This window comes from Triticum aestivum, chromosome 5D, assembly GCF_018294505.1.
Source record: "Triticum aestivum cultivar Chinese Spring chromosome 5D, IWGSC CS RefSeq v2.1, whole genome shotgun sequence".
In the NCBI taxonomy this organism is placed as follows: domain Eukaryota; kingdom Viridiplantae; phylum Streptophyta; class Magnoliopsida; order Poales; family Poaceae; genus Triticum; species Triticum aestivum.
The window spans coordinates 368,038,235-368,063,309 of record NC_057808.1 but is presented as its reverse complement, the minus strand read 5'-3'; the positions used below and the strand labels follow the sequence as shown (position 1 = coordinate 368,063,309).

General features: G+C 48.1%; 2 protein-coding genes across 3 annotated transcripts; both read left to right on the top strand.

Annotated features, from left to right (window-relative positions):
* The first annotated feature begins 639 nt into the window (after positions 1-639).
* LOC123121811 (heat shock protein 90-5, chloroplastic) lies at positions 640-5,240 on the top strand. The gene is made up of 19 exons (XM_044541873.1): positions 640-1,041; positions 1,277-1,350; positions 1,451-1,576; positions 1,668-1,761; positions 1,862-1,945; positions 2,100-2,243; positions 2,332-2,448; positions 2,562-2,603; positions 2,685-2,765; positions 2,921-3,025; positions 3,104-3,244; positions 3,360-3,452; positions 3,546-3,623; positions 3,701-3,955; positions 4,043-4,145; positions 4,215-4,386; positions 4,468-4,573; positions 4,654-4,743; positions 4,834-5,240. The coding sequence occupies exons 1-19, from the start codon at positions 796-798 to the stop codon at positions 5,026-5,028; spliced, it is 2,346 nt and encodes a 781-aa protein (XP_044397808.1). The 5' UTR covers positions 640-795; the 3' UTR covers positions 5,029-5,240.
* Positions 5,241-6,635: 1,395 nt separating this feature from the next.
* On the top strand, positions 6,636-9,865 carry LOC123121812 (uncharacterized). 2 transcript variants are annotated; one of them, XM_044541875.1, is made up of 5 exons: positions 6,636-6,763; positions 7,044-7,162; positions 7,721-8,560; positions 8,732-8,884; positions 9,421-9,865. In XM_044541875.1, exons 3-5 carry the CDS (start codon positions 8,348-8,350, stop codon positions 9,808-9,810), a joined length of 756 nt encoding a protein of 251 aa, XP_044397810.1. In that variant the 5' UTR covers positions 6,636-6,763; positions 7,044-7,162; positions 7,721-8,347; the 3' UTR covers positions 9,811-9,865. The 2 variants fall into 2 exon arrangements, with proteins under 2 accessions (XP_044397810.1, XP_044397811.1); XM_044541876.1 differs by lacking the exon at positions 9,421-9,865 and having other exon boundaries at positions 6,642-6,763; positions 8,732-9,408.
* The last annotated feature ends 15,210 nt before the right edge of the window (positions 9,866-25,075 follow it).

Here is a 25,075-nt window from a genome sequence, read left to right as displayed (position 1 = left end):
GGTATTCCAGGGAATACCCAGGAATACCCCCAGCTCCGCCATTGCATCCCACCACAGTCGGCTGGCGCTGGATGAACAGAACCTCGCCACCGTCATGCCCCGCGAGAGAGGAGAGGGAGAGTGAGGGAGGGGAGTGACCGAGGGAGCGCTCGGGTTCGACCCAGTCGCTTCGGACAGAGGCCGTTAACGCCGTGTCGTCACCGTTGTCGGCACGTGAGGGAGTAGTCATGTCAAAACGTGCTCAGAAAATAGCTCAGCATTTTTTATTGTTGCCAGAAATTCGATTCGGTGCAAAATGCCATGAATATAAAATTATGCTAATCGTGACATGAATGCGACGGTTGTGTGCATTTTTACTTCAAATGCGACGAGACCGCGTCGTACGGTGACGGGACGGCGGGGGCGGAGCAACCGAGAGAGACGGAGAAGCTGGCAGCAGTCTCGCGGAGCCCCAAACGAACGAATGGTCGCCACTCGCGGAGCCGCTCCGCACGTCGGACAAACAGCCTCCCACACATCCCACGCCATCCCCCCATCCACCGTCGGCTCCACCCCATCCGACGGCGCCGCGCACGCCGCCACACGCCACCCCCGTGCGCCCTACAGCCTTCTAGACTCCTCCCTCTCGTCGTCGTCTCCCCCCTCGCCCCTAAACCCACCCTCCACCATTCTATCCCAAGTATAAACCCTAGCCCAGCCCCTTATCCTTTCGTCTCCCCCTCCCAGACACCGCGCCGGAACCCAAACCATCCGAACGACCAACCACCAGCGAGCGCCGCGACGTCTGCCTCTCCCATGGCGCCCGCGCTGAGCAGGACCCTGGGCCCGTCCTCGGTGGCGGCGCTGCGGCCGAGCCCGTCGCGGGGGCTGCTGCGGGCCGCGCTCGCGCCGCAGGGGAGGAGGCCCGCCGGCGCCAGAGGAGTCAGGTGGGAGGCCGGGAGGGGCCGGCTGGTCGGGGCCAGGTGCGCCTCCGCCGTTGCCGAGAAGACCGCCGGGGAGGAGGAGGAGGCCGCCGGCGAGAAGTTCGAGTACCAGGCCGAGGTGGGTGCAGGGGCTCCAATCCTTGTGTACCTTTCCGGTTGGATTTTGGATCCCCTTAATCTGGGAGGCGTAACGACCAGTCGGTTCTGGTTGCTGCGCTCTCTGGTGGCAGGATTCGTGGTTCATTTATTTACAGGATATAATGAAATTGAGAGTCTGTTGCCAATTCGTTTGTGAGTAGTTTTTAGCAGTTCCAGGATTGGATGTTTATGCAGTTTCTCTTTCTGTCCTCCAGGTTAGCCGCTTGATGGATTTGATTGTTCACAGCCTCTACAGCCATAAGGAAGTGTTCCTTCGGGAGCTTGTAAGGTCAGTCTTCTGCTCATCAAGATGTATGATAATTAAACTACTATTAGATAGAAAATCATTGCTGACTATCTGACCTGGATAAATTTATGTTTTCACCCAGTAATGCGAGTGATGCCTTGGATAAGCTGAGATTTCTCAGTGTAACTGACCCGTCCGTGCTGGCTGATGGTGGTGACATGGAAATAAGGATTAAACCTGACCCTGATGCTGGCACAATAACTATCACGTATGTTCTTCTCTATCAGATTGGCAGTTCAGTCATCAATTCTTACAGAAGTCACAATTCAGTCTCAGACCCATTGTTTTGGATTTTACAGTGATAGTGGCATTGGGATGACAAAGGATGAGCTCAAGGACTGCCTTGGAACTATCGCACAAAGTGGTACCTCCAAATTTTTGAAGGCTCTGAAGGTGCACCTCCTTCCCCATCTAGCTTCATCAGTTTGTGTTCTATGATGACCTTTTTCTTCATTGTTGATGTTGATGTCAATTTGCTTTCTCTTTTTTTCAGGAGAACAAGGAGCTTGGTGCAGATAATGGACTTATTGGTCAATTTGGTGTTGGATTTTATTCGGCTTTTCTTGTTGCAGAGAAGGTACAGAATATCTATTGGATGGTGGACCATTATACATGAAATTCTGTATGGTGGTTGTTGCTGCATGTTTTGAGGAACAATTTCAAATTATTTGTACATCTGTTTTGCAAGCCAAAAGTAGTTTTCAAACTTGTGGATACTTGTTGCCTTGCAGGTTGTGGTGTCCACTAAGAGTCCCAAGACAGATAAGCAGTATATATGGGAAGCTGAGGCTAACAGTAGCTCATACGTTATCAGGGAAGAGACTGATCCTGAGAAAATGCTGACACGTGGAACACAGATTACTCTCTTTTTAAGAGTAAGATAAGAAGCTTATACTGATATTCTGTACAACCTTTATCACCTAAGTCCTAACATGACTCTTAACTATACTTTTGTTCCTTTAGGAGGATGATAAGTATGAATTTGCTGACCCTACGAGGATTCAAGGTCTAGTTAAGAACTACTCGCAGTTTGTTTCGTTCCCCATTTTTACATGGCAGGAGAAATCTAGAACAGTTGAGGTAGGATTTTGAGTATGCTCTGCTTTAAAGTTTAAACCTCCAGTCATACTAAGTTTCGTTGGAATTGATATTTATTTCTTCTCTTCTGTGCACTTGTTACATCCTCTAAATAGGTTGAAGAAGAGGAGTCAAAAGAAGCCGAAGAGACAGCAGAGGTTAGCTTTATGTGCATTCGGTTGTCACTGTGATCAAACTCATCCATATTGTATATAAAAATAATCCCTCCTCTTTTGTAGGGTGAGAAGGAGAAGAAGAAGAAAACTATCACTGAGAAGTACTGGGATTGGGAATTGGCAAATGAAACAAAGCCAATATGGGTATGTTGGCACCCAAATTATTTGTTTCCATATCCTTATCGTTGGTACCTGCAGTGTAACTGTCATGTGAAACATGTCTTTACTTTAGTAGTTTGGTTTTCTGTTGGATATATATTGAAGAAACAGAAGCTGAAATGAATTTTCTTGTCATGTAGATGAGAAATCCAAAGGAAGTCGAGGAAACCGAGTACAATGAATTTTACAAGAAGGCATTCAATGAGTTTTTGGATCCTCTAGCTCATGCACACTTTACAACAGAGGTGCGAACACTTCCGAAACTAAACATCTGTTATGTTAATGCACACCAAACATTCTGACAAGACTTTTGTTGCAAACAGGGTGAGGTGGAATTTAGAAGTGTTCTCTACATCCCAGGAATGGCACCACTTAGCAATGAGGAGATAATGAACCCTAAGACCAAAAATATCAGGTTGTATGTCAAGAGGGTTTTCATTTCTGATGACTTTGATGGCGAGCTGGTATGTTGCCACAATTTTTTTATTCTGTTATTAGAGTTAGAAGCTACTGTACTTCTTTGGTTACTATATTTACAATGTTGTAATGGGCCGCTGAACTTTAGTGTTCTCTCTGCAGTTCCCCAGGTACTTGAGCTTTGTCAAAGGTGTTGTTGACTCGAATGATCTCCCTCTGAATGTTTCTCGTGAGATTCTTCAAGAAAGTCGTATTGTAAGTTACTGGAAAGCATTTGTGACTTAACCTGCAGTTGTTTACTTTAGTGTGTGGTTCTTGGAACTAATTATCACCATCCATATGTTTCAGGTCAGGATCATGCGCAAGAGACTTGTTAGGAAGACTTTTGATATGATTCAGGATATTGCTGACAAGGATAACAAGGAGGTAAGAGTCTAACTTCCTCTTGTTCCCAAGCTTTTGTTTCATTAGGCTTGTCTTGAAGCTTGACGTGCTTCGTGCAGGACTACAAGAAATTTTGGGAGAGCTTTGGCAAATTTATGAAACTTGGTTGCATTGAGGACTCAGGAAATCAGAAGCGCCTTGCTCCTTTGCTGCGGTTTTATTCCTCTAAAAATGAAACGGATTTGATAAGTCTCGATCAGTATGTGGAGAATATGCCCGAGACCCAAAAGGCTATCTATTATATTGCCACAGATAGTCTTCAGAGTGCAAAGACCGCTCCATTCTTGGAAAAGCTGCTTCAGAAAGATATTGAAGTATGTGCTTATCTTGTTGTTGATCACAGAATTGATTTTTCTGTTGTGCTACAGTTAGCTTAAGCTGACACTGTTCCATTTTTTTAGGTTCTATACCTTATCGAACCGATTGATGAGGTAGCTATTCAGAATCTGCAGACGTACAAAGAGAAAAAGTTTGTTGATATCAGCAAGGAAGACCTAGAATTGGGTAAGTGAATTTGAATTGTCATGTGATTAGCAGTTTCTGCATGGCAATAACATATATTGGCTGTTTCAGGCGATGAGGATGAGGACAAGGAAGAAACCAAGCAGGAATACACTCTTCTTTGTGACTGGATAAAGCAGCAGCTGGGTGACAAAGTTGCCAAGGTCCAAATTTCAAAGCGACTCAGCTCTTCACCATGTGTTCTTGTATCTGGCAAGTTTGGTTGGTCGGCTAACATGGAAAGGTAGCTTGATGGTTCATTCACCTACCCAATTTGGCAAAATAAGCGTGCAGTTGTTGTCCTAACACTTGTTCAACTTGATAGGCTTATGAAAGCACAAACGCTTGGTGACACATCAAGCTTGGAGTTCATGAGAGGAAGAAGAATTTTTGAAATCAACCCCGACCACCCTATTGTCAAGGACTTGAGTGTAAGATACCTGCAATCTTTGCAATTCATACCTATTTGTTGTTGTTCAATCACTAATGTATACTTCGTGAATAACAATAGGCTGCTTGCAAGAACGAGCCTGAGAGCACCGAAGCCAAGAGGGCAGTTGAGTTGCTGTACGAGACTGCCCTGATCTCCAGTGGATACACTGTAAGTTACAAGATACCTATATGCTCCCGTTCATGGTCAATGATGATACATATCGCTCGTGGCCTAATGATTGTTGCTTGGTTTGTTTAGCCTGAGAGTCCAGCGGAGTTGGGGGGCAAGATCTACGAGATGATGACCATCGCCCTTGGCGGGAGATGGGGTAGATCCGGCACCGAGGAGGCTGAGACCAATGCCGACGTCGACTCTTCTGAAGGTGTTGTAACGGAGGTCGTTGAGCCATCCGAAGTCAGGACTGAGAACGAGAATGACCCATGGAGAGATTAGTTAGTTCTGTAGGCATCCATTTTTTTTAAATACCCTGGAGGTGGATGAGCAAAAAATAGAAGTATCACTGGAGCCAGAGTGATGATGACATCGAGCGATGGACTGTCTTTGTAAGAACACTGAGCTCCAAAATCTTGTTTGTTATCGCCAAAGGCTAAATTTTGTAGGTGACTTTTTTGACGGCCGTGAAATAATTTATCTTTATTACTAAATACGTATGTTTCATGCATTTTACCTGCCTAATCTTTTTTGTTTCCGGAAACTTATATCAATGATGCGTAGTGTATACAAAAACTGAGACAACATGTTGCCATGCTCTCTATCTTGTGTCAATTGTCATGGCTTCGTTCTTCGTGAACTCCAGTGCGCTGGGCGTCTTTTTCTCCGAGGAGCTCGGGAGCACCAGGGATATTTGTTGTACGTGCGCACTAGCACTCCTGTGGATTGAACGAGTTGTGTTGAGGCCAAGATGAATGGAGCTCGTCTTTGTTAACAAACTTTCTGAACAATTGCCATGAAATACTCACTTTGATCACTTGCAATCCCTTCATGTATACGGACAACAAACATGACAGAAGTGACACAGTTCATAACAGACGAACAAAGATGATGCTAAAGCTGAGTAGGACAGCCGGTTCTATCATATACTCCCTCCGTTTCTAAATATTTATCTTTAAAGATTTCAACCAGAAGCAAAATAAATGAATCTACACTCTAAAATATGTCTATATACATCATATGTGATAATTCATTTGAACACTCATACAATCAAAATATTATAGGTGATTAGGCGCTCGGGCACAAAAGCACTTTGCTCAGTGGACACAAGGATATCCGCCGGTATTGAAAGGTGGATTGGGGATTACACATCTTATTGTTTTGATTTCTTCTCCTCCATCTCTTCTATCTCAAAACTGCCTCGGTAAGCCCACGTCTTATTGGCTTAGCAATAAAAATCCTATTCTTTAAAACCAATAAAATCCTTTTTTTACTATGCTGTCACAATAACAGTAAAATGATAAGTAAATCATCGCGATTGAGTACACAATCTCATTAAAATTATACAAATAATGAACGCGCGGTCATTTGTTTGCCCCCGTTCCAATGACCGAGTAGTAGTAGATGTATACCGCTGAAACACACGGATGAAATAAAAATCTTCCTTCGTTGATTAGAAAAATCCAAGATACTATTATTTTTCTTGAACATCATTACAGACACAAGCGCTCATATATACGCGCATACACTCATTCATATGAACGCATACACGCACCCTATTCCTATAAGCACCTCCAAGAGACTGAACCAACATATCATCTTGAAATTTTACGAAGTCACCGTAGGCAACTCGTAGTCGATGGAAACGTCTCCTCCCACTGAACGCGTATCGTCGGAAATCCTGAAATAAATTCAGGATAAATGCGAGCACCAGAATTTGAACTCTAATGGCTGGGGATACCATTGTTCATATAACCAGAGATTGGTTCGAGAAAAACTCGAAGATACTAGCAGGCAACGCTACATATGTAACACGAGCTCTGTACGGTACTAGTACGACGCCAGGTACACAAGGGGATCGCATCGACGGAGGGTACGAGCGCCTTTCAGTTTGCTTCTGACGAGGGAACCGCGGGCAGCCAAAGCGTGCGGCTCCTCGCCGCGATCTCCTCCCCTCCTCCTCTCCGGTGGTCGCCCTTGACCGTGCCGGGCATGGTGGAGTCCACCCAATCCCGCGGTAAGCTAGCTAGCTCCTCCTTGCCCCGGCCTCTTAATTTGTTATCCGTTGATCCTCGAGTCATGTACATTGTCGAATTTGGAGGGTTTCCTCCTACAAACGTGGGTGTGGATTTGACCTTGCGACCTAGTGATTCTAAAAACTGTTGATGCCCTTGCCGGAGAGCTGGAACTTCTGGATCTCGGTGATGTCGCGGCAGGCAGGGTGCCGTAATCTCGATGTCATTATTCTCAAGGGACCAATTGTCTGTTCCCAATCATAACCCCTCACTCTATTTCAGGCGACTCGGGTTCTTCGGCAGTTAAACGGAAGTGCCCACCCTGCCAACAAGACGACGGCGACGGCACCGGTTCAAACGCTCACAATGGAATCAACTCATCATGGAACAGCCTTTCCGAGGTACGTACTACCTCGGTTTGATGTTTTGGATATTTCAAAATAGACTAAATATTTGATTCAGAGAAAAGTTAGAACGTCTTATCATTTGGGACGGATGGAGTAATAGTTTGCTTTGACTGTACATTATGCTCCCAGACTATTCCAGTTCTGTTCGGTCAAAGGAATTGCAACATCGTTTCTCTTCTGAATTAGACCTAGTCAGTGGGGTGCCAAATATTCAGACGGGTGTCAAGCTTGCTAGTACATAGTACATGTTTATTTCAGTTGGTTAACCGCGCCAAGTTTGTTCCAGAAAAGAATGTTGCACTATTAGCCCAGTGATGCCATCGTCCTACTGTAGAAGTAAACACGCACAATCTCTCATGCATCCCGGTTAATAATGACGACAATGCCATATGTAAAGCAGCTACTGACCAGAGTCATGTTCTAGTCCACTTTCTTATCACAAGATCATACATATGGTTCGTTTTTATTTTTGCCCCACTACTGGTTATTGACGCCATCATTCTGATTTTACAATGCCAATGCTGATTTCTCCTCCCTTGCTTCTGCCTGCAGGATGTCGTGCATCATATACATGCCCTAATGCCGCTGCGAGACGCCGCACGTGCTGCGTGCGTGTCTCGGTCATTTCGACGTTCCTGGAGACACTATCCTAATCTCACCTTCGGTATGCAACAACTGGGCTTGATTAGAAAAGCAGGAACAGTGGACGAAGTAGCAATGGATCTTGTAAGCAGAATTGACCATATCGTTGGAAATCATTCAGGCACCGGAGTGAAAACGCTTGAGCTCCAACTCCCCTGGAACTGGAACAGACTCGACACCTCTTACGTCGACAGGTTCCTCAAGGCTGCCATTGCGCCCGGTATCCAAGAACTCACTGTGATGCCGCCCTTATTACAGCGTTACAACTTCCCGTGCTCGCTTTTATCAGGCGAGAGCGGGCGGTCGATTCGGTATCTTAACTCACCAATTCTAGTTTCCATCCCACCGCCGGACTTGGTTGCCTGACAAGATTGCACCTGCAGTCCGTGCGTATCGGCGACGACGAGTTGGGGTGCTTCCTTTATGAGTCTTTGGCTTTGAGGCATCTGCGACTCTCTGATTGTGGTGAGATCATCTGCTTGAAGATACCTTGCCTGCTGCGGCACCTCAGGTCCGTGGAGGTGTTTTGAGTGTGAGATGCTACATGCAATTGAGAGCAATGCCCCAGATATCTCTACTGTCGACCTTGAACTTGGCGACCAAGTGGATTTCTCACTCTCACTGGGAGATGGTTCATCTCAAGTGAAGCAGCTCCGAATAACACCTGCATCCCCAAGTTACGCTCTCGGCAAGCTTCCATCAATCACACCCGGTGTTGAAGTCCTTGACATATTGTTGTTGCCACACGAGGTATGCAATCTGAGACTTTAGACCGGCAATTCCTTGGTTTTGCCTTCCATAATAAGAGCATCTCCATCAGATCCTCTAAACTTAAATTACTTGGTTCTGCGATCAGCTATTGCTCTAAGGAGTAGTTGTTATATCAGGGGACATACTAATCTGAGGAATCTCTTTCTTCAGCAGGTGAGCACACCAATGGTGCCCGGCAAATTCCAACACCTCAAGTACTTGAATATTTCTCTCCCTGCTGTCTCGGCAGCAGATGAATATGATTATTTGTCTCTGTTAGCTTTTCTTGATGCTTCTCCTGCCTTGGAGACTCTCGTCTTGAGCGTAAGTCCTGTTATATAGCCATTGATTCAACAATTGAGTATTATTACCGTTTCTTTACAAAGTCTGCTTATTAATTAACTCAGATTATCATGCCTATTGTCTTTAGCTGATCATAGATTTCTATTTTTACTTCAAAGCTAAGTAATTTAGAAAATAAAATAATCTCTTTTCATAAATACACGACACCGTAAAAAGCTTGCAATCAAACTTTGTCAACTCTCTTCGATATAGTAAACCATTTTGACTGGTCAGGTTACAGTTGTTCCGTTAGATTTGTCAGGGATCACACAATATCATATTTTTTCATTAAAATAGTTATATGAAAAGCAACGGCCAAACATGCATATTTGAGATTGTAACAATGCTCGAAACATCATTTATTTATGAACAAGTGGAGTATTTAGTAACATACATAGATAAGGCGCATCTCATGCTAATCTTGTCTTTGAGCCCATTTTTATTTTTCAGCTGGTTCATCTAGAACTATTGTCATTTTTGTGAGAAGTAGTTGACATCAACATATTGTGCCCTTGCAGTCAGCGAGCATTATGAACTGTGTTAACAGAGGCTACGGTCGGATTCATCGCGATGTTTCACATTTGGCGCGGGCGCAAGAGTTTCGCCATGGCAGCCTCAAGAACGTGACGATATATAGTTTTTACTCGGCTGAGAGCATGATTGAGCTAACCTGTCGTATGCTGAAGCACACGGCTTCGCTTGAGTGCCTGACGTTGGACACCACCCATGGTTACTCTAGGTGTTCCTCATGCAGAAGCGGCAGGTGCTTCCCCATGGACGCGCGTGATGTCCTACAGGCCCAGAAATCGCTCGTGGCTATAAGAAGATACATCAAGCCCGAAGTACCCTGTAATGTCAACTTGATTGTTGTTGAGCCTTGCAGTTCCTGTCATGCGAGCGCTAACTGATTCTAGACTTTTTTGTTTCAACTTAGAACTGCATATTTACATGCTACTAGAAGAACGCCCGTGCGTTGCAACGGGGCCACATTTAAGTTTAAAAGTTCAGTATCAATTATGTTAATATTACATTTAATATTCTCATACATATTAAGTGACATTGACGACTTTTTTACCATCAAATTCTCACACACACACCCTCTCCCTCCCTCTTCCTCACTCTCTCTCCCCCTCTCCCTCACTCGGGAGGTGGGACGAAAATAAACCCGGAACGGAGACTACCAACTGAGACATTAGAAGTAGAGATCATTTAGTTGATAAGAATAAATAGAAAACGGTGTTAAAAAGAAGAAACATATTAGAATACATTGAAAAACCAAAAGGACGATGTAAAAGAGGATTCGCCCTGCCCCCGGGCCTTGCCACCGAACCGGCTCAGCGGTCCAGTCCTCGCGCGGTCGTCTTCTCCTGTTCCCCGAGCCGCGTCGCTACAGAGCCGGGCTCCCGCCCGACCACCTCGCTGGCATCGAAGGGGAATGGTAAGGGTGACGCCCTTCCTTCCCTGCCCCCATGGCCTCACTCCTCCTCGACGCCCCCTCCCAAATCCACTTCTCCTCGCTCGCTCGATCCCGTCGATCTGGACGAAGTCAGACGCCACGGCCACCATGACCGACCCCGTCCACATAGCCACTGCCCTCCCTGCGGGCTAAGAGCTTGTCGAGGAGCTCCGAACCCCTTCGCTACTTCGTCTGCGCCAACGAGATCAAGTCCAGCACCCCCGCATCGACATCGCTGCCGTCTTCCTCAACCTTGGGCCACCGCGACATTGCCGTTCGATCCGCGCTGCCCCGAGCTCCCATGTCTTCCCCTAGGGCGTCATTGACACCGCCATGATCTCCTCTTGCCTTTCCCCTGTTTCCCCTCTCGTTTGCTCTCGTTAGGTATTTCACCGTGGCCAAGAACCGCCGTCCGCCATGGCCATTGCAGGGGTAGCCACCGAGCTCCTCGGATTGACCCCGTGGCACATGCCCGCTCCTATGCACGCCCATGCCCGAGCCTGCCGCTCTTCTTCCGCGCCCGCGGGGCCACTCCCTCTCCATGCCCACGCCCGTGCTACACCGCGTCGGTCGCGCCCGCCGCTGCCGTCGCGCTCGCCGCAGCCACCGCACCACTGTGCCCCGCGCGACACACACCCTGGCCGCGCGCCACACTCTCGCTGGCTGTGCTCACACCGTCTGCTGCCGCCTATCCCTTCGCTCGCCCCGCTGTCGCGCCCCTGCCTCGCGCCGCCTCCAGTCGTGGCCATCTTCTGCCGGCCGCCCCCTCAGCCACGCCGGCCGCATCTCTGCCCTCCACCGTCGGCCGCTCGCCTCGCCTGCTGCGTGTTGCTTCCTGCTGCTATGCGCTGCTCTACCGCTGGTACGCTGCTGCGCCATGCCCTCGACACCGCCGTGGACAAATGTGGCGGAGGGATTGTTAATGGAGTACGAGAAGGAGGTGGCGGAGAAGGTGTGGAGAGGCAGGAGGTTTGGGACGGTGTCACCTGGCTGTGGTGGAGGTGTTTATGCGAGAAGGAGCCGGAGTGGAAGAAGAGGTCACAATTGGAAAGAATCGCAAAAAAAAATCATAACCCGGAGATCTCAGTTCAAAAAAATGCTAATATCGATGGAGGGGTGATTTCCTTCAATAGGTGGAAAACATAGGAAATATTGGTTGTTATCAAGGAAAGGTAAAAATTTAGGAAAGTTAGGATTTTTGAACTGATTTCTATGCAAATGGGGTTTTATTGTTTGGTAACGTGATATCAGTACCTGCCCGTTTGTGACGTGTCTGATTAGGAAAGTTTGCAAATGTTAAGAAACTATTTATTGGGAGGAAAGTTGTGACGTGTCTGTTATTTGTTTCCTAAAACAAATTTCACTAATAAGAGAAATCGATTGATTTAGATAAGTTAGGAAAGTTAGATTAAAATGTATTATTTGTTTCCTGAAAATCTGTTATTTGTTTCCTAAGACAAATTGAACCAATAAAAGGAATCGATTGATTTGCATAATTTAAGGAAGTTAGATTAAAATGTATTATTTGTTTTCTGAAAATCCGTTATTTGTTTCCTAAGACAAATTGAACCAATAAAAGGAATCGATTGATTTGCATAATTTAAGGAAGTTAGATCCATGATTTGTTATACGTTAGGAAAGTTCTGGTTGTAATAAAGAGTGGAGAGAAAAATAAACCGATGGACCAGGGTGGGAGGGGGTGGTGGGAGGAGAGACGAAAAAAACTAGTGAAAATAAACCGCAGACCAGGGTGGGAGGGGGTGGTGGGAGGAGAGACGAAAAAACCCAGCGAAAATAAACCGTGGAGACGATTCACCAACTCGTCCATTAGGAGTAGAGATTAGAGATACGGAAAAAAGTGTCACTCGGCCGAGATTTTCACAAGACATGTTTGTTTTTTCACCTTTTACTGTTCACCTGGGGTCATCTGTGCTTGTGATCAGCTATGGATTACCAAAGGTACTTGTAACACCCCGAGAATCATGCTACAGTAACTCTCTGTGATTAAGCTAATCATGTTGCTAAACAGGGCTTGATCACATTTGAATCACATTTCTTTTTCGAACTCCTAATTCAAACTTCAATTAAATTTAAAGTGGAAAATAAAAGTTTTCAAAAATTTAAACAAAAATGTTCGGGCCATGCCAGATATTGCACTGATAATTATTGTGGAGAAAACACATTTTTATAAAATGCCTAAGTACTTTTGAATGAAATAAAACAGAAAAGAAAATAAATAAATAAAAAGAAAATACAAAAGAAAACAGAACAAAAAAAAGGAGAAGGAGAAGCCCCCCCCATTGGACCACTGGCCCAACTGGGCCGCCCCCAGGCCCAGACGGCCTAGCCCACCTCCCCACTCGCCCTCCCCTTCCCTGTTCCCCCGACCGGGGTCGGAACAGAGGCAGGTCCCCGCCGCACCCCCTCGCCGGCGACGGGGAAGGATAAGGCCGCCAGCGCCCCGCCCCCTCGGGCCCCTCTCCCACTCGCCCCCCGCTCACCTCTCGGCCTCTGCGCCTCTCCCTTCCCCCCCCCAGATCCACGCCGCTCCCTCCTTTCCCCACGCCCGACGCGGTCGCCGCCGTTCTCCGTCGTTCACGCGGCCACCGAGCCCCGTTCCCCTCCCCGACGTGTCCACGAGCTCCGCCGCGTCGAGCCCGTCCTCCCCGACCACCTGCTCGAGCCGGGACCCCCCTACATCACCCCCAACGCCGTCGCCTTCTTCCTCGGGTCGCCGCCGTCTTCTTTGACTCCGGCGACTGCTGCTGCTACTAAGCCTCTCACCGGCCTCCGTGTGCCGCGCGGTGAGCTCCTCTACCTCCTCCCCCTCTCCATTAGCTAGCTAGCTTGCCGTAGCCACCGCGCCGCGTTAGGCCGCACCCTCCGCCGCCTAGCACGTCGCCGGCGTCGTTCCGGCGACCTTTTGGTCCTGAGCTAGCGCCCATCTTGCTCGCGCGTGCACGTAGGCCTCGCCCCGCTCTCTGGATTGCCCGATCTCGCGCCGTACCACCGTTCCCGTTGCTCGCCCGAAGCACCTCGCCGCCGGCGAGCTCGAAGCGCTCGCCCCCGTCCGTTCCAGCCACTCCGGCCACCACCGTTGGACGCGCGACGCCGAGCCGCGTCGAACGCGCCCAGCCACAACCCCGCAGACCCCCTGTGCGCGAAACCCGCGCCCCTCCCGAGCCGCGCCGCCGCGTTTGGCTCATCGGAGTCAACTCCGGCGCGTCTCCGGCCAGTGGCCTCCCCTGTGAGGCTGACGTGTGGGCCCTTGGTCCCAGTTGACTGGGTTGACCCAGTCAACTGCTGACTGGGCAGGCCCAGCCACTGACATGCGGGCCCCGCTGCATAATTAACAAAAAAATGTTTTTATAAATAAAACTAATTAATTAATCTAATTAGGCACTGACAAGTGGGGTCCAGTAGTTAATTAATCTAATTTTAGTTTATTTAATCTTCTGATTAGTCCACTGTCTATGACAGGTAGGACCCACCTGTCTGGTTTGACTGGTCAGCTGACCTGTTGACCTGCTGACGTTAGCATTACCTCATGCTGACGTCATAAATCATTTTTGCTAAATTCAAATAATTCCAGAATTCAAATAATCTTCGAAAATTCATATCTTTTAAACCGTAACTCGGATGAAAATGTTTTCTACATGAAAGTTGCTCAGAACGACGAGACGAATCCGAATACGCAGTCCGTTCGTCCACCACACCTCCCTAACCTGTCGATCTAGCAACTTTCCCCCTCCGGTCCGTCTGTCCGAAAACGCGAAACATCGGGAATACTTTCCCGGATGTTCCCCCCCTTCGCCGGTACCACCTACTGTCGCGTTAGGACACACCTCGCACTGTTCATTGTCATGTCACGCATCGTCATGCTTATGTTTGCATTGTATTTACTGTTTCTTCCCCCCTCTTCCCTCCGGTAGACTACGAGATCGACACTGCTGCTGCCCAGTTCGACTACGGAGTTGACGACCCCTCCTACTTGCCAGAGCAACAAGGCAAGCCCCCCCCCTTGATCACCAGATATCGCCTATTCTTCTCTATACTACTTGCATTAGAGTAGAGTAGCATGTTACTGCTTTTCGATATCCTATCCTGATGCATAGCCTATCCTTGCTACTACTGTTGATACCTTTACCTGCAATCCTACATGCTTAGTATAGGATGCTAGATTCCCATCAGTGGCCCTACATTCTTGTCCGTCTGCTGTGCTATACTATCGGGCCGTGATCACCTGGGCCATGATCACGGGTATATACTTATATACTGCATACATGACACATGTGATGACTAAAGTCGGGTCGGCTCGTAGGAGTACCCGCAAGTGGATCTTTGTGGCGGAGCGACAGGGCAGGTTGAGACCGCCTAGGTGAGAGGTGGGCCTGGCCCTGTTCGGCGTTCGCGGATACTTAACACGCTTAACGAGATCTTGGTATTTGATCTGAGTCTGGCCATTTGGTCTATACGCACTAACCATCTACGCGGGAGTAGTTATGGGTATCCCGGCGTCGTGGTATCAGCCGAAGCCTTCGTGACGTCAGCGACTGAGTGGCGCGCGCCGGATTGGACTGGAACGCCACTAGGCTAGGTCTGCTTCCGGCCGCGTACGCAACGTGCAGGTGTGCATAGGGCGATGGGCCCAGACCCCTGCGCGCATAGGGTTAGACCGGCGTGCTGACCTCTCTGTTGTGCTTAGGTGGGGCTGCGACGCGTTGATCTTACGAGGCCGGGCATGACCCAGGAAAGTGAGTCTGGCCAAATGGGATCAAGCGTGTTGGGTTATGTGGTGCACCCCTGCAGGGAAGTTTATCTATTCGAATAGCCGTGTCCCTCGGTAAAAGGACGACCCGGAGTTGTACCTTGACCTTATGACAACTAGAACTGGATACTGAATAAAATACACCCTTCCAAGTGCCAGATACAACCCGGTGATCGCTCTCTAACAGGGCGACGAGGAGGGGATCGCCGGGTAGGATTATGCTATGCGATGCTACTTGGAGGACTTCAATCTACTCTCTTCTACATGCTGCCAGATGGAGATGTCCAGAAGCGTAGTCTTCGACAGGACTAGCTATCCCCCTTTTATTCTGGCATTCTGCAGTTCAGTCCACTGATATGCCCCTTTACACATATACCCATGCATATGTAGTCTAGCTCCTTGCTTGCGAGTACTTTGGATGAGTACTCACGGTTGCTTCTCTCCCTCTTTTCCCCCTTTTCCTTTCTATCTGGTTGCCGCAACCAGATGTTGGAGTCCAGGAGCCAGACGCCACCGTCGACGAAGACACCTACGACACTAGAGGTGCCTACTACTACGTGCAGCCCGCTGACGACGATCAGGAGTAGTTAGGAGGATCCCAGGCAGGAGGCCTGCGCCTCGTTCGATCTGTATCCCAGTTTGTGCTAGCCTTCTTAAGGCAAACTTGTTTAACTTATGTCTGTACTCAGATTTTGTTGCTTCCGCTGACTCGTCTGTGATCGAGCACTTGTATTCGAGCCCTCGAGGCCCCTGGCTTGTATTATGATGCTTGTATGACTTATTTATGTTTTAGAGTTGTGTTGTGATATCTTCCCGTGAGTCCCTGATCTTGGTCGTACACATTTGCGTGCATGATTAGTGTACGGTCAAATCGGGGGCGTCACAGTACTTCTCTGTGGTTGAGACTTTCATAGGATCAAGCAGCTTAGTTGTGAGTAAATAGCATAAAACTACTACTTTACAGGTTAGGGTTCTAAAAAACCACCGGTTTTTTATTTTTTGCTGATAACTACAAAGTGAGGGGTTGGCTGTTTCAAAAAACCCTAATCACAGAGTGCTTTCAAATTGATCGCGGTTATGACAGTTGGGACCCGCACGTAAGAGAACCATTTGTTTGACTGTTACCTTACATGTAGGGCCCACATGACAGTATTTCTGTAAGTTTTTTATATAAAGCAATCGGGTCCTTATAATTTTTTTTAAAAAGCAATCGGGTCCCTGACTGTTTTCTTGAAAGTGCAATCGGGCCCTTGCTCCTCGGTGCGCGCCCTTGATACGTCTCCGTTGTATCTACTTTTCCAAACACTTTTGCCCTTGTTTTGGACTCTAACTTGCATGATTTGAATGGAACTAACCCGGACTGACGCTGTTTTCAGCAGACTTTCCATGGTGTTATTTATGTGCAGAAACAAAAGTTCTCGGAATGGCCTGAAACTCCATGGAACATCTATTTGGAAAATAAGAAAAATACCGGAAGAAAAATCCACGTCAGGGGGCCCACACCCTGTCCATGAGGGTGGAGGGCGCGCCCCCTACCTCGTGGGCCCCCTGACGCTCCACCGACCTCAACTCCAACTCCATATATTCACTTTCGGGGAGAAAAAAACAGAGAGAAGGATTCATCGCGTTTTACGATACGGAGCCGCCGTCAAGCCCTAAAATCTTTCGGGAGGGCTGATCTGGAGTCCGCTCGGGGCTCTGGAGAGGGGATTCGTCGCCATCGTCATCATCAACCATCCTCCATCACCAATTTCATGATGCTCATGTTGGGGATCGTAGCAGAATTTTAAAATTTCCTACGCATCACCAAGATCCATCTATGGAGTATACTAGCAACGAGGGGAAAGGAGTGCATCTACATACCCTTGTAGATCGCGAGCGGAAGCGTTCCAATGAACGGGGTTGATGGAGTCGTACTCGCCGTGATCCAAATCACCGATGACCGAGTGCCGAACGGACGGCACCTCCGCGTTCAACACACGTACGGAGCAGCGACGTCTCCTCCTTCTTGATCCAGCAAGGGGGAAGGAGAGGTTGATGGAGATCCAGCAGCACGTCGGCGTGGTGGTGGAAGTATCGGGGTCTCGGCAGGGCTTCGCCAAGCTTCTGCGAGAGGGAGAGGTGTTGCAGGGGAGGAGGGAGGCGCCAAAGGCTGTTGTGTTGCTGCCCTTCCTCCCCCCACTATATATAGGACCCCTGGAGGGGGGGGGGCGCCGGCCCTGGAACCCATCTACATGGGGGGGGGGGCGGCCAAGGGGGAAGGGGGTGGCTTCCCCCCCAAGCCAAGTGGGGCGCCCCCCACCCTAGGGTTTCCAACCCTAGGCGCAGGGGGGAGGCCCATGGGGGCGCCCCAGCCCACTAAGGGCTGGTTCCCTTCCCACTTCAGCCCATGGGGCCCTCCGGGATAGGTTGCCCCACCCGGTGGACCCCCGGGACCCTTCCGGTGGTCCCGGTACAATACCGATAACCCCCGAAACTTTCCCGGTGGCCGAAACTGGACTTCCTATATATAATTCTTCACCTCCGGACCATTCCGGAACTCCTCGTGACGTCCGGGATCTCATCCGGGACTCCGAACAACTTTCGGGTTTCCGCATACTCATATCTCTACAACCCTAGCGTCACCGAACCTTAAGTGTGTAGACCCTACGGGTTCGGGAGACATGCAGACATGACCGAGACGCCTCTCCGTTCAATAACCAACAGCGGGATCTGGATACCCATGTTGGCTCCCACATGTTCCACGATGATCTCATCGGATGAACCACGATGTCGAGGATTCAATCAATCCCGTATACAATTCCCTTTGTCAATCGGTATGTTACTTGCCCGAGATTCGATCGTCGGTATCCCAATACCTTGTTCAATCTCGTTACCGGCAAGTCTCTTTACTCGTACCGCAATGCATGATCCCGTGACTAACTCCTTAGTCACATTGAGCTCATTATGATGATGCATTACCGAGTGGGCCCAGAGATACCTCTCCGTCATACGGAGTGACAAATCCCAGTCTCGATCCGTGCCAACCCAACAGACACTTTCGGAGATACCCGTAGTGTACCTTTATAGTCACCCAGTTACGTTGTGACGTTTGGCACACCCAAAGTACTCCTACGGTATCCGGGAGTTGCACGATCTCATGGTCTAAGGAGAAGATACTTGACATTGGAAAAGCTCTAGCAAACGAACTACACGATCTTTGAGCTATGCTTAGGATTGGGTCTTGTCCATCACATCATTCTCCTAATGATGTGATCCCGTTATCAATGACATCCAATGTCCATAGTCAGGAAACCATGACTATCTGTTGATCAACGAGCTAGTCAACTAGAGGCTTACTAGGGACACGTTGTGGTCTATGTATTCACACATGTATTACGATTTCCGGATAACACAATTATAGCATGAACAATAGACAATTATCATGAACAAAGAAATATAATAATAACCATTTATTATTGCCTCTAGGGCATATTTCCAACAGTCTCCCACTTGCACTAGAGTCAATAATCTAGTTACATTGTGATGAATCGAACACCCATTGCGTCCTGGTGTTGATCATGTTTTGCTCTAGGGAGAGGTTTAGTCAACGGATCTGCTACATTCAGGTCCGTATGTACTTTACAAATATCTATGTCTCCATTTTGAACACTTTCACGAATGGAGTTGAAGCGACGCTTGATATGCCTGGTCTTCCTGTGAAACCTGGGCTCCTTGGCAAGGGCAATAGCTCCAGTGTTGTCACAGAAGAGAGTCATCGGGCCCGACGCATTGGGAATCACCCCTAGGTCGGTAATGAACTCCTTCATCCAGACTGCTTCCTGTGCTGCCTCTGAGGCTGCCATGTATTCCGCTTCACATGTAGATCCCGCCACGACGCTTTGCTTGCAACTGCACCAGCTTACTGCTCCTCCATTCAAAATATACACGTATCCGGTTTGTGACTTCGAGTCATCCAGATCTGTGTCGAAGCTAGCGTCGACGTAACCCTTTACGACGAGCTCTTCGTCACCTCCATAAACGAGAAACATATCCTTAGTCCTCTTCAGGTACTTCAGGATATTCTTGACCGCTGTCCAGTGTTCCATGCCGGGATTACTTTGGTACCTTCCTACCAAACTTACGGCAAGGTTTACATCAGGTCTGGTACACAGCATGGCATACATAATAGACCCTATGGCCGAGGCATAGGGGATGACACTCATCTTTTCTCTATCTTCTGCCGTGGTCGGGCATTGAGCCGTGCTCAATTGCACACCTTGCAATACAGGCAAGAACCCCTTCTTGGACTGATCCATATTGAACTTCTTCAATATCTTGTCAAGGTACGTACTCTGTGAAAGACCAATGAGGCGTCTTGATCTATCTCTATAGATCTTGATGCCTAATATATAAGCAGCTTCTCCAAGGTCCTTCATTGAAAAACACTTATTCAAATAGGCCTTTATACTTTCCAAGAATTCTATATCATTTCCCATCAATAGTATGTCATCCACATATAATAAGAGAAATGCTACAGAGCTCCCACTCACTTTCTTGTAAACACAGGCTTCTCCATAAGTCTGTGTAAACCCAAACGCTTTGATCATCTCATCAAAGCGAATGTTCCAACTCCGAGATGCTTGCACCAGCCCATAGATGGAGCGCTGGAGCTTGCATACCTTGTTAGCATTATTAGGATCGACAAAACCTTCCAGCTGCATCATATACAATTCTTCCTTAAGAAGCCGTTAAGGAATGCCGTTTTGACGTCCATCTGCCATATCTTATAATCATAGTATGCGGCAATTGCTAACATGATTCGGACGGACTTCAGCTTCGCTACGGGTGAGAAAGTCTCATCGTAGTCAACCCCTTGAACTTGTCGATAACCCTTAGCGACAAGTCGAGCCTTATAGATGGTCACATTACCATCCGCGTCTGTCTTCTTCTTAAAGATCCATTTATTTTCTATGGCTCGCCGATCATCGGGCAAGTCAGTCAAAGTCCATACTTCGTTTTCATACATGGATCCTATCTCGGATTTCATGGCTTCTAGCCATTTGTCGGAATCCGGGCCCGCCATCGCTTCTTCATAGTTCGAAGGTTCACCGTTGTCTAACAACATGATTTCCAGGACAGGGTTGCCGTACCACTCTGGTGCGGAACGTGTCCTTGTGGACCTACGAAGTTCAGCAGTAACTTGATCCGAAGCTTCATGATCATCATCATTAACTTCCTCCCCAGTCGGTGTAGGCACCACAGGAACATCTTCCCGCGCTGCGCTACTTTCCGGTTCGGAAGGGGTGACTATCACCTCATCAAGTTCCACTTTCCTCCCACTTAATTCTTTCGAGAGAAACTCTTTCTCCAGAAAGGACCCGTTCTTGGCAACGAAGATCTTGCCTTCGGATCTGAGGTAGAAGGTATACCCAATAGTTTCCTTAGGGTATCCTATGAAGACGCATTTTTCCGACTTGGGTTCGAGCTTTTCAGGTTGAAGTTTCTTGACATAAGCATCGCATCCCCAAACTTTTAGAAACGACAGCTTAGGTTTCTTCCCAAACCATAATTCATACGGTGTCGTCTCAACGGATTTCGACGGAGCCCTATTTAAAGTGAATGCGGCAGTCTCTAAAGCATAGCCCCAAAATGAGAGCGGTAGATCGGTAAGAGACATCATAGATCGCACCATATCCAATAGAGTGCGATTACGACGTTCGGACACACCATTTCGCTGAGGTGTTCCAGGCGGCGTGAGTTGTGAAACGATTCCACATTTCCTTAAGTGCGTACCAAATTCGTGACTTAAATATTCTCCACCACGATCTGATCGTAAGAACTTTATTTTCCTGTCACGTTGATTCTCAACCTCACTCTGAAATTCCTTGAACTTTTCAAAGGTTTCAGACTTGTGTTTCATTAGGTAGACATACCCATATCTACTTAAGTCATCAGTGAGAGTGAGAACATAACGATATCCTCCGCGAGCCTCAACACTCATTGGACCGCACACATCGGTATGTATGATTTCCAATAAGTTGGTTGCTCGCTCCATTGTTCCGGAGAACGGAGTCTTGGTCATCTTACCCATGAGGCATGGTTCGCACGTGTCAAATGATTCGTAATCAAGAGACTCCAAAAGTCCATCTGCATGGAGCTTCTTCATGCGCTTGACACCAATGTGACCAAGGCGGCAGTGCCACAAGTATGTGGGACTATCGTTATCAACTTTACATCTTTTGGTATTCACACTATGAATATGTGTAACATCACGTTCGAGATTCATCAAGAATAAACCATTGACCAGCGGGGCATGACCATAAAACATATCTCTCATATAAATAGAACAACCATTATTCTCGGATTTAAATGAGTAGCCATCTCGAATTAAACGAGATCCAGATACAATGTTCATGCTCAAAGCTGGCACTAAATAACAATTATTGAGGTTTAAAACTAATCCCGTAGGTAAATGCAGAGGTAGCGTGCCGACGGCGATCACATCGACCTTGGAACCATTCCCGACGCGCATCGTCACCTCGTCCTTTGCCAGTCTCCGCTTATTCCGCAGTTCCTGTTTTGAGTTACAAATATGAGCAACCGCACCGGTATCAAATACCCAGGAGCTACTACGAGTACTGGTAAGGTACACATCAATTACATGTATATCACATATACCTTTGGTGTTGCCGGCCTTCTTGTCCGCTAAGTATTTGGGGCAGTTCCGCTTCCAGTGACCACTTCCCTTGCAATAAAAGCACTCAGTCTCAGGCTTGGGTCCATTCTTTGACTTCTTCCCGGCAACTGGCTTACCGGGCGCGGCAACTCCCTTGCCGTCCTTCTTGAAGTTCTTCTTACCCTTGCCTTTCTTGAACTTAGTGGTTTTATTCACCATCAACACTTGATGTTCCTTTCTGATCTCCACCTCCGCTGATTTCAGCATTGAATATACCTCAGGAATGGTCTTTTCCATCCCCTGCATATTGAAGTTCATCACAAAGCTCTTGTAGCTTGGTGGAAGCGACTGAAGGATTCTGTCAATGACCGCGTCATCCGGGAGATTAACTCCCAGCTGAGACAAGCGGTTGTGTAACCCAGACATTCTGAGTATGTGCTCACTAACAGAACTATTTTCCTCCATTTTACAGCTGAAGAACTTGTCGGAGACTTCATATCTCTCGACCCGGGCATGAGCTTGGAAAACCATTTTCAGCTCTTCGAACATCTCATATGCTCCATGTTTCTCAAAACGCTTTTGGAGACCCGGTTCTAAGCTGTAAAGCATGCCGCACTGAACGAGGGAGTAATCATCAGCACGTGATTGCCAAGCGTTCATAACGTCTTGGTTCTCTGGGATTGGTGCTTCACCTAGCGGTGCTTCTAGGACATAATCTTTCTTGGCAGCTATGAGGATGATCCTCAGGTTCCGGACCCAGTCCGTATAGTTGCTGCCATCATCTTTCAGCTTGGTTTTCTCTAGGAACGCGTTGAAGTTGAGGACAACGTGGGCCATTTGATCTACAAGACATATTGTAAAGATTTTAGACTAAGTTCATGATAATTAAGTTCATATAATCAAATTATTCAATGAACTCCCACTCAGATAGACATCCCTCTAGTCATCTAAGTGAAACATGATCCGAGTTAACTAGGCCGTGTCCGATCATCACGTGAGACGGACTAGTCAAGATCGGTGAACATCTCCATGTTGATCGTATCTTCTATACGACTCATGCTCGACCTTTCGGTCCTCCGTGTTCCGAGGCCATGTCTGTACATGCTAGGCTCGTCAAGTCAACCTAAGTGTATTGCGTGTGTTCCGAGGCCATGTCTGTACATGCTAGGCTCGTCAACACCCGTTGTATGCGAACGTTAGAATCTATCACACCCGATCATCACGTGGTGCTTCGAAACAACGAACCTTCGCAACGGTGCACAGTTAGGGGGAACACTTTCTTGAAATTATTATAAGGGATCATCTTACTTACTACCGTCGTTCTAAGCAAATAAGATGCAAAACATGATAAACATCACATGCAATCAAATAGTGACATGATATGGCCAATATCATTTTGCTCCTTTGATCTCCATCTTCGGGGCACCATGATCATCTTCGTCACCGGCATGACACCATGATCTCCATCATTGTGTCTTCATGAAGTTGTCACGCCAACGATTACTTCTACTTCTATGGCTAACGCGTTTAGCAACAAAGTAAAGTAATTTACATGGCGTTATTCAATGACACGCAGGTCATACAAAAAATAAAGACAACTCCTATGGCTCCTGCCGGTTGTCATACTCATCGACATGCAAGTCGTGATTCCTATTACAAGAATATGATCAATCTCATACATCACATATATCATTCATCACATCTTCTGGCCATATCACATCACATAGCACATGCTGCAAAAACAAGTTAGACGTCCTCTAATTGTTGTTGCAAGTTTTTACGTGGCTTGTATAGGTTTCTAGCAAGAACGTTTCTTACCTACGTAAAACCACAACGTGATATGCCAATTTCTATTTACCCTTCATAAGGACCCTTTTCATCGAATCCGTTCCGACTAAAGTGGGAGAGACAGACACCCGCTAGCCACCTTATGCAACTAGTGCATGTCAGTCGGTGGAACCTGTCTCACGTAAGCGTACGTGTAAGGTCGGTCCGGGCCGCTTCATCCCACAATACCGCCGAAACAAGATAAGACTAGTAGCGGCAAGAAGAATTGGCAACATCTACGCCCACAACTGCTTTGTGTTCTACTCGTGCATAGGAACTACGCATAGGCCTGGCTCATGATGCCACTGTTGGGGATCGTAGCAGAATTTTAAAATTTCCTACGCATCACCAAGATCCATCTATGGAGTATACTAGGAACGAGGGGAAAGGAGTGCATCTACATACCCTTGTAGATCGCGAGCGGAAGCGTTCCAATGAACGAGGTTGATGGAGTCGTACTCGCCGTGATCCAAATCACCGATGACCGAGTGCCGAACGGACGGCACCTCCGCGTTCAACACACGTACGGAGCAGCGACGTCTCCTCCTTCTTGATCTAGCAAGGGGGAAGGAGAGGTTGATGGATATCCAGCAGCACGTCGGCGTGGTGGTGGAAGTAGCGGGGTCTCGGCAGGGCTTCGCCAAGCTTCTGCGAGAGGGAGAGGTGTTGCAGGGGAGGAGGGAGGCACCAAAGGCTGTTGTGTTGCTGCCCTCCCTCCCCCCACTATATATAGGACCCCTGGAGGGGGGGTGGCGCCGGCCCTGGAACCCATCTACATGGGGGGGAGGCGGCCAAGGGGGAAGGGGGGTGGCTTCCCCCCCAAGCCAAGTGGGGCGCCCCCCTCCCCCCCCACCCTAGGGTTTCCAACCTTAGGCGCAGGGGGGAGGCCCATGGGGGGCGCCCCAGCCCACTAAGGGCTGGTTCCCTTCCCACTTCAGCCCATGGGGCCCTCCGGGATAGGTGGCCCCACCCGGTGGACCCCCGGGACCCTTCCGGTGGTCCCGGTACAATACCGATAACCCCCGAAACTTTCCCGGTGGCCGAAACTGGACTTCCTATATATAATTCTTCACCTCCGGACCATTCCGGAACTCCTCGTGACGTCCGGGATCTCATCCGGGACTCCGAACAACTTTCGGGTTTCCGCATACTCATATCTCTACAACCCTAGCGTCACCGAACCTTAAGTGTGTAGACCCTACGGGTTCGGGAGACATGCAGACATGACCGAGACGCCTCTCCGGTCAATAACCAACAGCGGGATCTGGATACCCATGTTGGCTCCCACATGTTCCACGATGATCTCATCGGATGAACCACGATGTCGAGGATTCAATCAATCCCGTATACAATTCCCTTTGTCAATCGGTATGTTACTTGCCCGAGATTCGATCGTCGGTATCCCAATACCTTGTTCAATCTCGTTACCGGCAAGTCTCTTTACTCGTACCGCAATGCATGATC